Source organism: Schistocerca piceifrons, chromosome 3 (genome assembly GCF_021461385.2).
Source record: "Schistocerca piceifrons isolate TAMUIC-IGC-003096 chromosome 3, iqSchPice1.1, whole genome shotgun sequence".
NCBI classification, from domain to species: domain Eukaryota; kingdom Metazoa; phylum Arthropoda; class Insecta; order Orthoptera; family Acrididae; genus Schistocerca; species Schistocerca piceifrons.
In genome coordinates this window covers 937,368,781-937,382,246 of record NC_060140.1, presented here as the reverse complement: position 1 = coordinate 937,382,246, position 13,466 = coordinate 937,368,781, and the positions used below count along the sequence as shown (strand labels likewise).

Here is a 13,466-nt window from a genome sequence, read left to right as displayed (position 1 = left end):
ACAACCAATGTATTACATTATTGAAATACTGTATGAACCTGTTAGAAAAATTTAGGACATTGAAAATCACATGTCAGGATATATAAACCCTGATGGTATTTGTAGCAAGTGACTGCACTCATGTTTCAAACAAAATGTGTCATTTGCAACACTTTCCCTCTCTCATTTTTTTCATGAAACCCATCAAGAAGAAGAACCTGCAGGGATGTAGAACACACAAAGGTATACTTTTACAAAAGACAAAACTATCATAAAAGCTTGATTTGTATAGGCTACTGTATTAACTATTAACTATCATTATACTACTTAGTGCTATTCACACTTAAGCTGTCTAAATTTAGTCAAGTAAATTAAAATGAAAACTGTTACTTTGAAAAAAGGTGCTGCCTCATCTGCTTTAATATGTAGTCACTGTTTATCTGCTATAAGTAGCTTAAAATTTGTTAGATTAGAGTGGTATTTTTCAAAGTAAATGTATTTTTATTGGTTGCACCCCATCTGTCTTGCAGAGTGGAACAGAGCCTTGATGACTATTGTGTGCCCAAAATCAAAATCAAAATATTTTTTCTGTGAACATGCCTTCTGTTTCTTTATAAAAGTACCATAGTAAGTTGATATCTCATTTTACTTAATATGAACAGGAGTAATTCATCAATTTATGCAAGAATTACTTTTTAACATAGTCATAGGCTACGTTTATTTTATTCCTTGTACAATGTAGCAAGACTTATAATACTAACAGTTTTATGCAAATAAATATGATATACTATATGAAAGAACACCACACACTGTTGAACAACTGTGAACAGGAAAATACTTGTTTTAGTCAAGGAGTTTCTTGTAGCATTCTTAACATTATGAATTGTTCCACGTTATTATGTTCATCATGTATCTGATTTGTAGTGAATGTAGCAATTTTGTGCTATACATTGAGTTCACTTTATGTATCACATCTTAATCAGTTTAGCAGTTAACTGAAAGAAGTGCACATGCATAAGTTACATAATAAAATTTATGGTCATCTTAATAGATTTCAGAGTCAATTACTATTTAAAATATGTCACATAGGGGAAACAAGACAAAAAAATTCACATATCTGTGCTGTGTGAACTTAGTTCTCAAATATTCTGTCTCTTCTTGTGTAACTTGAAGGACTGTGATGTTCATTCATAATTTTCACTGCCTTACTAGAAGAATACTGTTTTATGCTATGTATGAAATTAATTCTTAGTGACATTCTTAAAAATAAATAAATAAAGATACGCACAAAACATTTCCAGACACAAGAAATTCTTAGAATAATTATTAAAAATTCAAATCTTCCATTGGTCATAATATTCAACTGTCGGTTTAATAGCAGACCAAAGCACCAGCTCTACAGGAAATGGAGGAGACCTTGAAGGCACAAAGGAGACGCACTCCGTGTCTACTCAACTGAATCATTATTGTCTGCAGTGTCACTAACCTCATGTTAAGAAACTGGTGTGACAAATTTGGTTTCCTCAACTCCAGTACTACATTACACAACATAACAACTTTATCAAAAAGATTTCTGTGAATATCTATTATGATAACGTTTAAAAAGAAGAGAAAAAAATTGGTTTTCTGTATTGTGTCAGTATTAAAGAATGAACTTCCAGTAATTTATACTTGTAACTAATTTTCAGTAATTACAAAATAAGGAGGCAGAGCTCAGTATTATATGGTTAAAAGGGGTATTGTCAACATTGTTATTACTGTCAGTCATTCTGAACACTATTACAAATTTTCACACATGACCCTGCAAGGAAGCCCTTTATTATGCAGTGCATGGTCATATCCAAGGCCATCCAATATCCTGTTTCTTTTACTTCCTTTTCACAGAGGTGGGAGAACCTTTATATAAGGAGGGCTGGCATAGAGACCTCGGCAGTAAGACTTTATTCTTTTCTCTGTGAGAGTGAGCAACAATGAAAGCAAACAATTACTTTTATTTTGTGTGCATTTTATTAAGTGTGCTGGATAGTTTTATGTGCAGTGCATCTAATGGGATAGAATTTATTGAAAACAAACATCAGTCACTTAAGGATTCACCATCATATTTACTTTCAGAATCTGAAGATGCTCATAATTTTAAAAGGTATTTGAATTTTCATGGAATTCTACTAGACCAAACACCATCGAGTTCAGAATTATTGGGGCCAAGTATTGATTTAGATTACACACATTTACAAGAAGATACTTCAGGAAAACAAAGTCATGGTATTTCTAGTGATTCACGTGGTTTCTACAATGAAAATGATGCTGCTAGAGCCACAGGACGTCTTGGATTTTTTGGAAGTTCTGCAAAACAGGGTGCATCTGGGCATATGTCTGAACATGCTTATGATGGCCTTCAGAGAAGAGTTCATCATGATTCATCTGACAGAAACTTTTACAATGGTATTTCTGGAGCACATGCTGATAGACGGTTTGGAGGTCTGTACAATGGTGGTCATGAATTAAAACAAAAAGGGCTGGCAGCTGCTGCAGTTGGATCTAATGGTTCACACCGTAAAGGCCATCACTCATCAGGTTTTCATAATTCTTATCATAAAGATGAATCAGGAAACAATACAACTTTCTACGATGATTCTGCAGATTTTGGTGGACATTTCTTCTTAGGTTCCCAAGATGGTTCATATATGAATCAAGCGGATGAACTGTATGGAGGTAACTATAACCATGGTGCTTTCAAAGACCAAATTAAAGGACGGCAAAGCAACTATGGTCTTTCTAATGCGTATGATGCTGTTAATGGTCATAAACAAAATTATGGTCAGGGTCGTTTCTTCGATAATGCAGCCGGTTATGCTGAAGAGGAGCAAGCTAAAAACAGTGAGCGTGCTTTGTTTACTGGACGGAATGGTGATTCAAAAACCTATCATGGGGCAAATATAAACCATGAGCAGCTTTATGGTGGAGTTTTGAAGCCTAAATTACATTCCACACTTGATGAACCCGAACATAGAAACAGTTTCTCGAGTGAAAAACGTAATTATTATCCAGCTGATGGCCGAACTTACGCGCTACGGAAAAGACCAAGCGACAGTTTAAGTGACTATGGTATTGACGATGGGGCAAGGCAATATTCTAAACAGTACGAATCAAGTGCGAGTAAATATCTTAAACCACAAACTTCTGCTGAAATCGGATACTATGGGACTTATAGAGGTATTACTTACTGAACAGCTGTCAAATGGAAAGGTACTAAATTTTAACAAAATGTGTTTAGTGCGTGGGAGTTTTGTGAAGTAATTTAACGGCTGCAATTCTTTCTACGGCTATCATAATCTGTATTCCAGAAAACCAGTCACAATTTCTTTTATCGAGTACTTGTAAATTTTGCTGTTAAGTAATGTGTTCTACTGGAAATTTTTTGTGTCGTCATTGAAGGAAAGCTTGATATTGTAACTACTGTTAATTTTTTATGTGCGTAAATATGCAATTTTGTTTTATACTTTGATATCACTGTCAACTATTTAATTTTCAATAAATTAATTAGCAGCAACTTTTATAGTTTTGTTCTGTCATTTATCAACCACCACAGCATTTGGTAATGGGATTTGATTACAAGTGCTGTTTACTACTTCACTATTTAAGCTGATTAAATATAATAAACAGTCATGGGTACGATTAGGCCAGCTTTCATATCGTTATTTACATAGTTGATTATCTGTCGTGACGTCCTGAATATATCATTGTCCAAAGAGGTATGTGCATCGTCCTTATCCTCAAAGATACTGCACCTTGCAAGTCACCCCTATGAATGTGGCGTGACCGGCATGACAACGTAAAAGTTGTCAAGATGGCGGATACCTTGGATGTGGTGGAAGAGAGCGGGTTTCTTTCAAGTTTAATATGGGAAATTCTTAAAAGTCCAATTAACATTGCTTTGGTAGGAATAATCAGTTATCTTGTATATAAAATAATAAAAAGCAGGCAAAAGGTACATGAACCTGTGCACATTGAACCAGAATTACCGAAGTTAAGAAGAGATTTTACAGTAGAAGAGTTACGAAAGTATGATGGAACTGGCCCAGATGGAAGAATTCTTGTTGCTGTGAATGGAAACGTCTACGATGTCACGAAAGGGAAACGTTTTTATGGACCAGGTGTGTAGTAATTCTTGTTGAACCGTAGTATATTCTGAAGGTTCCAGGTTGCATTCCAAGTGATGGACAGGTTTCTTAAGTCTTTAATGTATCTATATCTGCTTTTACGCCTTCGCACAGTATGTAGTATAATAGCACGCATCGAATGACAAATTCTCGCCTTAGTGCTATCAGAATAAGTCTTAGCTAGTTTATTATAAACACCGTAGTTTGTCTCATGTTCACACCTTCTGAAGAAAAACATTTTTCATTGAAGCTAAATAATTGCCACTTTCAAGGAGTCATAAGTAACTTTGAGGGACTGTTCAGTACGGGATTATGATTTCAACCATTAAAAGAATGGGAAAATTATTCATTCAAGGAAATTGATAAATTATTTTTGCAATCAATTTTGTACTATGGCTATCATTCACATAGTTATTGTGCCAGTTACTTACCATGTTTGTTATTGAATGTTTAATGAAATGTAGTAGGATTGTGAGTCATGCAAAAGTAGTATGCTCACACCATATCTAATCTGTTCCATTTAGAAAATATGAACAGTGCTTTGAGTTCCTTTGCATTCTGTATAGCTAGAGGAGTAGCAAGCTAATCTATCCTTATTTCAGTAACATAAAAACTGTACAGTAGATGCACCACTATATATGGGCCTATAGGCCTAAAAGAAGTTGAATGTACTTCAAAATAAGATATATTTTGCTTTAGGCTAATGAGAAAATCATTCAGATTATTTATACAAGTAAATATGCTTTGGCATTTAATTTCATGAAATGGGGTCAACTGAAGACTAGGATACAATCTGTAGGCTTTGACCAGTGACGTCATAGTTTACTCATATATATTGTCTTTATTTTCAAGTCGTAGATAATAATAAATCTGTTATCTTCAGTGGTGAGTTATCATCATTGTACATTGAAGTAAATGAATGTGTTCTTAAATGATAGGGTTAGACACACTCTTAAGATTTTTGTCACTTGTATTAATTTACGTCATATGTTCATTCAATACTTATTTTCATTCTTAGTGAGATAATTTGGAAAGAACTGCTTTTCATTCTAGACAATTTTTACTTTATCTTCTTATGTGGGTTGGATTTATCTATATTAACTGCAGTAAGGTATACAAATTTTTTTGTTCGCATTTTTTCAGTTGGTACTAGTATTATCGCAGGTGAAAAGACAGACATTCTAAAAATTATCTTATACCTCAGTTGAGGTATATAGGTCCACTGAAGAATACGACATTAGTGCTAGCCAAGACAAAAAAAAAAGTGACATACGTAACATCAGTATCCTGTACCTCAGTTGAACTACGAAGGTAGTAACATGTTCTTCAGTTGACCTATATAGGTGTTATGTATGTCACTATTTTTCTCCTTCACTAGAATCTTGGTCTGTCAGCTTATATAGCTCAACTGAATAACAGTAGGCTACACTACCTTCACAGTTCAACTGAGTGTAGGATGCCAGTGTCACATTTGTTTTTTTTCATCTTCACTAGCAGTAGTATCCTGTTCTTCAGTTGACCTTTGCAAGTCAACTACAGTATGGGATACAAATTTTACACATGGGTCATTCCGTGTCAAATCAACCAATTGTACTACATGATTTGAACCATGACCTCTTAGATTCCCCCCCCCCCCCCTCGCCCTCCGGGTAATGTACCCACTAACACTAGTTTAAATTTGAAATTTCAGATTTTTCTGACCTTTGGTTTTGAAGTTTCAAGGGTTTAAAAATAAAAAAAATCTGCTTTTGATCATTCGATGATTGTTTTAATATGCTGCAGCTCAAAAACTATACAACTTAGAGAGCGCAAACTTGCACAATTGTTTTCCTGTAAAAATTCCCTTCAATTTTATATGTAACATGACTATGCTACCTAAATCTGAAAATTTTAAACTATTCAAAAAACCTTTTTTGAAATTCCCAAAATATGTACCCTCAGATTTTTTTTTATAAAAATTGTGTGTGTTGTCCAGTCTAACCGACTACATGCATGCAAAATTTCAAAATGGGATCTCAGTGGGTTCTTGTATAAAATATTTTACTACCACAATACACACTAGTGAGGTGAAAAGCAGACTATTTGTAGGCTATGAATACTAAGCTAGGCCTACGTAAGTCTAACAAACTTATATTATTATGTTAGCCTTTTTATGCAACATTACCCTCTTATTGTTTGTTAATTCATTAAATGATATAGTGTTGTTTTTAATTTAATGTTCATGATTCTTTTAACTACGCATCAGAAGGAAGTGAACACATTTTAATTGGTAATATATGAAGTTAAAATTTTGAATAAAGCCACTCACCTTCATCCTTAGTTGTAAATGGCAGACATTATCTTTTTCTCGATTTTCCAGTGTTATTTGAAATCATTTACAACAAGTTCCTTATATTAGAAATTGGCATATAAGTAATTTCACTTGGGAAAAAGATTAACTTGTTGATATTTGCATGGATAGAACTGTATTTGTAATACTAATTGGTATTTACAAAGCTAATACACATGGTATTTATACAACTTAGTGTTTAGTAAGGGTAGGTGTAACATAATTTAAATGTGCTTCTTTTAGGATATTTTTCCAAAGCAAGAGAAGACAACTTCATTTCTTAAGCACTTAGTGTTGATTCTTCCCCTAGCTGTTGTTGGATTCGCTGTTTGTAAAAGAGCATTTCCTGGGACATCTCTTGGTTGTGGATAGTAAAAAGACTAGACTTGGACCCTTTGGGTGTAAAAAAAATTTATTCGGTACATGTCTGTATTTTTCTTCAGTGCATCCTAGCCACTAAGAGTCATCATATGCTACTGTCACAAAACCAGCAGCAATATTTTCCACATGTGACGGTGTTGTTCAGTGTTGTCGGTTATTCAGGAGACTCATCCAGACTAAAATGATAAGGCTTGACAGTAATTTGACTCTCTTTGCAGGGTTTGGATCGACCGAAGCGTCAGATCCCACCTGTAAGGCTGTTGTGGTGTGTGACGTCACGATAGCGCGGAATTTAGTTTGTGAGAGTGGCATGTTTGTACGTGTCGTTTTGATGCAATTGGTGGTGCTCTCTGGTGGTGTGTTAGATGATGTTTTTGGTTTAGTTTGCGAGTGTGGCGTTGTGTGTGAATTTTGGTAAATTGCTTTTTTCTGTCTTTGGTAGGTATGGATATGACTGACAGGGTCAAAAGTTTTCGGTTGTCGGCTATGATGGGGGACAGTGCGTTGTCTCTAATAAAATTTCTTCAACTGTTCAGATTTTTGGACGAAGTTGTGAAGTGTTCAGTATGCTGTCAAGAAATGAGGCTTACTTAAAGTTCCGGCGTCTCAGACCCGGGACGGCTGTATGTGGAAATGTAAGGATAACAGGTCAAGGGAAGTGTTCGATCCCAATGTGTGGCTGTGAATGTTGATTTTGGTATCGGGAGAGGTTTTTGAGCTATTTAGGTCAAGGGAAGTGTCAGATTCCAGATGATATTGTGTTGTATTTGGGGAGTTTTGGGATGTCGTTCTGCGTGGTTTTGTATGGTGGTGGGTGTCTAAATTTGTTTATATTTAGTTTGTCCTCATCCAAAAACCCCCTATTTCCTGCGCTTGTCCTGTTAGTGTCATTAGGCTTTTTGTGGAACGTGTGTATGTTTGTTTTTCGATGTATTTTCGTCCTCTTAATGTGTACGTAACGACTGTATTTGCGCCATATTGGAATCGTGGTTTATGGTCATTTCCGCCATATTTGTGATGTCATGGGTCAAAGCAGATGGGCGGGATTGGATGCTTCCGTATTTCCCAGGGTTTATATGAGTGAAACTTTTGTGTTCCCATAATCGCTTTTGATTCACTAAACTGAGGAAGTAAGTATTCTTTGGTCAGTTCATAGTCCTCTGTTGTGCAATATTCAAAGTCATTGTTTTTGTTTTCCATGGCAAATACATAAAGTGATTTGGGTGTTAAGATTTGTTGGTCATATGGCCTTTGTAAGCTGGTTTTAGCAGCTAGCCGCTTAACAGTTCTGCCAAGGCCATTGCATGCACTCTTGCCAAGGGATGTTGCAAAGAACTCCCACTCTGCCGCAACTTCAAAATCAGTTTTGTGCAAACACAAATTAAGGAAGTTTTTCTGATTTTTATATTGTGCAGTGCTGCCATCAAAAAAGTAAGTAATCTTTTAAGTGCAAAAGGCAAGGTTTTCTTTATGATTTCTAGCAGTTTTTTCTGGAATACATAGAAAGTGACTGTATTATGTTTCAGGCAATCTAATATGAAGACAAACTGCAGATATTTGTTTTCCCTCCCATTTGTAATATATGATGAAAGGATGCAGTGTAGTTTGGGTGGTAGTCCAGTGGAATGATTGTATTTCATCTTGTACTACGAAAGAGTAGTTTTCTGCAAAATCACAGTTGACTACTACATGGCCTTCAGTTAAATTGGACTTCATTTCGCTGTAGTATTCTTTCTGCTGACTAGCTATAAATGAATGAGTTTTCACCTTCATTAGTGTGACCAAAAACTCATCCATAAAGTCATCAGTACTTTTTACTACAGTTTCCATCAAACACCTATCTACAGTTACCCACTTTTTCTAGGTAACTTCATCAATCATATCGTCAGTGAATTTGCAAAGCTTGGAAAACCCAATTTTGTTTGCAGGGCTCTTTTCCTTAAATAATTGGTATATTTCTTGCAAATTTGCCAACACTAGCCTCTTTTGAACCTGGGGGGGGGGGGGGGGGGGGGGGGGGATCCAAATCTGAGATATCAAGGTTCAGACTGTTGGTTGATTTGCGATGGAATGACCCACATGTCAAGTTTTCGCCTTCTGCAGCACCGGTAACCTATTCCTCAGTTGACCTACATATGTCAACAAAAGTATTGGATTCATTTCCCCCCACCCCCTCCACCACACTAATACTATTATGATACTTTCAATCGATACTATTACTATTGAATGCAAAAGAAAATTGTATCCCCTACTTAAGGTCAATTGAAATATGGGATACAAATTTTATGTATGTCTCTTTTTTTTACCTTTGTGTAGTTCAACTGAGGTACAGGATGCCAATGTTAGGTTTATAGATTGTTTTGTCTTCACTAGTATTAGTAGACCTACATAGGTCAACTGAAGTATGGGGTAGCCTATAAATTTTAGGTATGTCGGTCTTTTTTGCCTTTGCTAGTACTAGTATGAGCTGAAGACTAGGATTCTAATAGTAGCGGAGGCAGAAAAAGCAACAGTTGTAAACTTTCTATCCCATACTTCAGTTTGCCTACATAGGTCAGCTGAAGAATAGGATACTAGTGGTAGCGACGGTGGAAAAAAAATCAACATTATTAAATTTGTGTCCTGTAATGCAATTGATCTGTACATATCAACTTATGTTCAGGATGCAACCCATGTATGTCAACTGAGGTAGTCCATGGTAACATTAATTCTGCCCCTTGTTTTATTCTTTCCTTTTTGCATTAGTATCCCATTCTTCAGTTGAGCTATATAGGTCAGCTGAAGAATATGGTACTAGGACATATTGTGTCTCAGCAATTTTCTTTGCTGTTAAATCTGTGCAATGCAGCATCTTGGGTAATTTTTGATATCATTTGTCAAAACCGACAGGTTGTATCCCATTCTTCAGTAATACCATGAAATGTGTAACTTACAATAAGTTGATGGCTGCTTGTGTGTTGTTGCTTGAAAACAGATTGGTATATATTCTTTAGGTACCCATTATATGGAAAAAAATATATAGCCTTCATCCAGTTTAAATTAATTTACTACTAAATGTCCAGAGTGCTTACTTTTTGGATACCTGGTGGTTTCAATATCAGTTGCTTTTTGTGGTCACTTACAACCTAGTATTATGTGTACTCGTGAAATAGAAGTTGCAGTTGTTTTCTAGTACAAATGCAATATGCTTCTGGGTGTTGTCTAGGTCTGTTACCAACATTTATCAGTCGATTAAATGAAACCTCTCATCTCTGCTATTTGTGGCCGTTACGTGTATATAAGTACTTCTGTGCTATAATTGGCACTTGTAGATTACAAATATGGCAAATGAATAGAGACAGATGGTGGGAATGTGTGTATATTGTGGGCAACACGCAACTTACTTTAGCATATTTAGCCTGCTTAAGATTCCTCAATACATGTTACAATAACTTTGGTATGGATGTTTTTATATATTGTAACAAGGCACTTAAAATAGGCAATACTGGGGCACAGGAATGGGGTAAATTCTAGTGTCTGATTCCACCTGTCAGGCTTTGAGCAATGACGTCATTTGTAAGACTACTGATCACATTCTTAGACAGTTGAATGCAACATATGATAAAATTACTACTACTACTACTACTACTACTACTACTACTTAGCCACAAATTGTATCGGAAAGAACTGAAGGCAACAAAAATAAATAAGAATAGGAAAAGAGAAATGTACATGTCTGAAATTCTCATCATAAAAGTGACAAAATCACACGGTTTTTAAATCCATTATAGCCTAGCACATGGTGAAGTTGTAATATTATGAAATAGCATTAGTTTTTAGTAATGATTATAGAATCTAAAGGGACTATTGTGGGAAAGTGGTGGTTTTGGTTGGGGAGAAACAAAAATGTAGCACAAAAACTGGAAAAGTGAAAGTAATTATATACTATACACAAAAAGAACAGTAACATGAAATGTGGGAAAACCAACTCCAAACTTGTAAAAGAAAAGCCTCTACACAGGTAACGAAAATTGGAATTGGAAACTAGAATTAAGATATGCAGGACAGTTCTGATTTCTGATTCCAGCCATTCTGAGGCTCATTACGTAGATCGTTTATCCAGCAGTTGTGTGCACTGAAATGTAATAGGATTTCTACATCTGTAATTGCTCTTTGAGTTCTGCAAAAAAAAGTAACAAATATTGGAATCTTACTGCACACATGTCCGAAATAAGCACCATTGAATGGCTGGAATTGGTGACTAGAATTGACCTCGAGTACAGGTCAAGTCTAGTTACTGACTCAAAACAATTCCATGGTTCATTATTAAGATCATTTTTCAGGCAGGTGTGTGAGCTGAAAAGTAGTATGATTTGCATTTCTATTTGCTCTCTAAAACACTGTGAAAAAATGACAAATATTGGAATCGGTGACTAGAATTAAGCTATTTAAGAGGCCAGTTATGGTTATCATTTCCAACCATTGCATGGCCCAGTATTTAGATCGTTTTTGCAGCGTGTGTGTTACACTGAAATGTATAAGAAATAGGATTTCTGTAATTGCTATTGCTCTCTGAACTGCTGTAAAAAAAAAAAAGGTACCTAATATTGGAATCGGGTACTAAAAGTAACGTATATAGGTCAATTTCAGTTACTGATTACAATATTCATTACTTTATGAATTTTTGTTCTTTGTGTGCTGGTTTTTTTAAGGATTTGTCTCGGTTATTCCACATTTTATGCTACTGTTTTATATATGTTGTTGATTATTTCATTTTCCCATTGTTGTTAAATTTTAGTTTCTCCTTGCCCAAAGCCACTACTTTTCCATGATTGTCTTGATATATTCAGTAATTATTATTATAAATTAACACTTTATATTGTTATAAACAAATGCTTTTCAACTGTGTTTTTGAAAATATCATCGGGACCTGGTGCAAAAGATTAATGGAAACCAACTATAGCCCATTGTGGATTGTAACCAAATTGAAGAGGATTGAGGTAAACTGCATGGCTTTTGCCAGTGGCATTGCCAATTTGTCAAACGATGTGGACACCACTAGCATTCAAATCAAGCTGTTAAAAGAAATCTCTGAGCAAACTGGTCTCCATATATCATTTGAGAAAACAGAAGTCATGACTAACATTAAAGATGCCCCACGAAAACTCTGTATGAAATATGGAGTCATTGCCCGGGTAGACAAATTCAAGTACCTGGATGAGATCATCCTGAAATGGACTGGACAAGGAAGCGCTTAGGGAATGGATACACAAACTAGAAACAGGATCTACGGCAAGAAATGCCTTTACCAGAACACTAAGATACGTCACTATGAACCAGTTTTGAGGCCAGTAGTTTTGTATGCAGCCGAGACCTTATCCCTAAACACTGATAAAGACTCCTCAGGGAACTGGAAGAAAGAGCACAAAATCATTAGAAATATATTAGGATCCAAGTACAAAAATGGCATCCATCAAAACAGATCCAACTAGGAAGTCTACAGTAAAATATAAAAAATTAGACACAATCCAGAGAAGACTGGGACGATTTTATGTTCATCTCCAACGGATTGACTGAAATAGATTAATCAAAAATATATTTCTCTTTTTTGATTCAAAACCAAAAACTACAATGCCATGGTTTAAAAACACCAAAGTAGGCTTCCAGGTGCTACATACAAAACCCGAAGATTCTATTGACATTTTTTTGCTAACAGGCACACTCACAATGAATGAGGGAAATGTGGGATCAGAAAAAAGCCAGGCTCAGTGCTAAGTGCAACAAGACATGACATGGTCTTAGATGGCCCCAATGAGTAAATAAATACTAATGCTATTTTATAATATTATGACCTCACCATGCACGATGTTGTTGTTGTTGTCTTCAGTCCTGAGACTGGTTTGATGCAGCTCTCCATGCTACTCTATCCTGTGCAAGCTTCATCATCTCCCAGTACTTACTGCAACCTACATCCTTCTGAATCTGCTTAGTGTATTCATCTCTTGGTCTCCCTCTACAATTTTTACCCTCCACATTGCCCTCCAATACTAAATTGGTGATCCCTTGATGCCTCAGAACATGTCCTACCAACCGGTCCCTTCTTCTTGTCAAGTTGTGCCACAAACTCCTCTTCTCCCCAATTCTATTCAATACCTCCTCATTAGTTATGTGATCTACCCATCTAATCTTCAGCATTCTTCTGTAGCACCACATTTCGAAAGCTTCTATTATCTATTGCTATATGATAATAAAATTTAAAGGTTCTCTGTGCTTATTTTACTCGTATAATTTACAACTAATTTATTTCACACATATACTTCCCTTTTGCTATAGTTATCTTCAATTCATTTTGATATAATTTGTAGCTAAGAAAACAATTGTGTGTATTGTGATTGTAATTTTATTGTAGGCTATATTCCTTTGTTTATGAATACCATCTGATGCTTTCGAAGATTGCCTCTATGTAGCATCCATGCCTGTGGTATGACCTCATTGCTCAAAGCTGGCAGGTGAAACTGGACTCTAGAATGTATCCCAGGAACAGGTAGACTTCTTCACATTAGATTCCAGCAGTCCTTGCATGACCTACCAAATTACAATGTGTCTATGGTATGTTCATAATACAGATTAACATGATA

General features: G+C 35.6%; 2 protein-coding genes across 2 annotated transcripts in view; both read left to right on the top strand.

Moving 5' to 3' along the window:
* The first annotated feature begins 1,889 nt into the window (after nt 1-1,889).
* LOC124789510 lies at nt 1,890-3,487 on the top strand. The gene has a single exon (XM_047256894.1). The coding sequence runs from the start codon at nt 1,950-1,952 to the stop codon at nt 3,204-3,206; it is 1,257 nt and encodes a 418-aa protein (XP_047112850.1). The 5' UTR covers nt 1,890-1,949; the 3' UTR covers nt 3,207-3,487.
* Nucleotides 3,488-3,802: 315 nt separating this feature from the next.
* Nucleotides 3,803-13,466, top strand: part of LOC124787827 (membrane-associated progesterone receptor component 1) — a 33,421-nt gene continuing 23,757 nt past the window's right edge. The window contains exon 1 of the mRNA XM_047254762.1: nt 3,803-4,133. Within this exon, the coding sequence (XP_047110718.1) occupies nt 3,827-4,133 (307 nt within the window). The 5' untranslated portion in view covers nt 3,803-3,826. The remainder of the gene's footprint in view (nt 4,134-13,466) is intronic.

Coding starts and splice junctions, on each gene's coding strand:
- LOC124789510 (XM_047256894.1), top strand. CDS start 1,950: ATGAAAGCAAACAATTACTTTTATTTTGTGTGCATTTTATTAAGTGTG.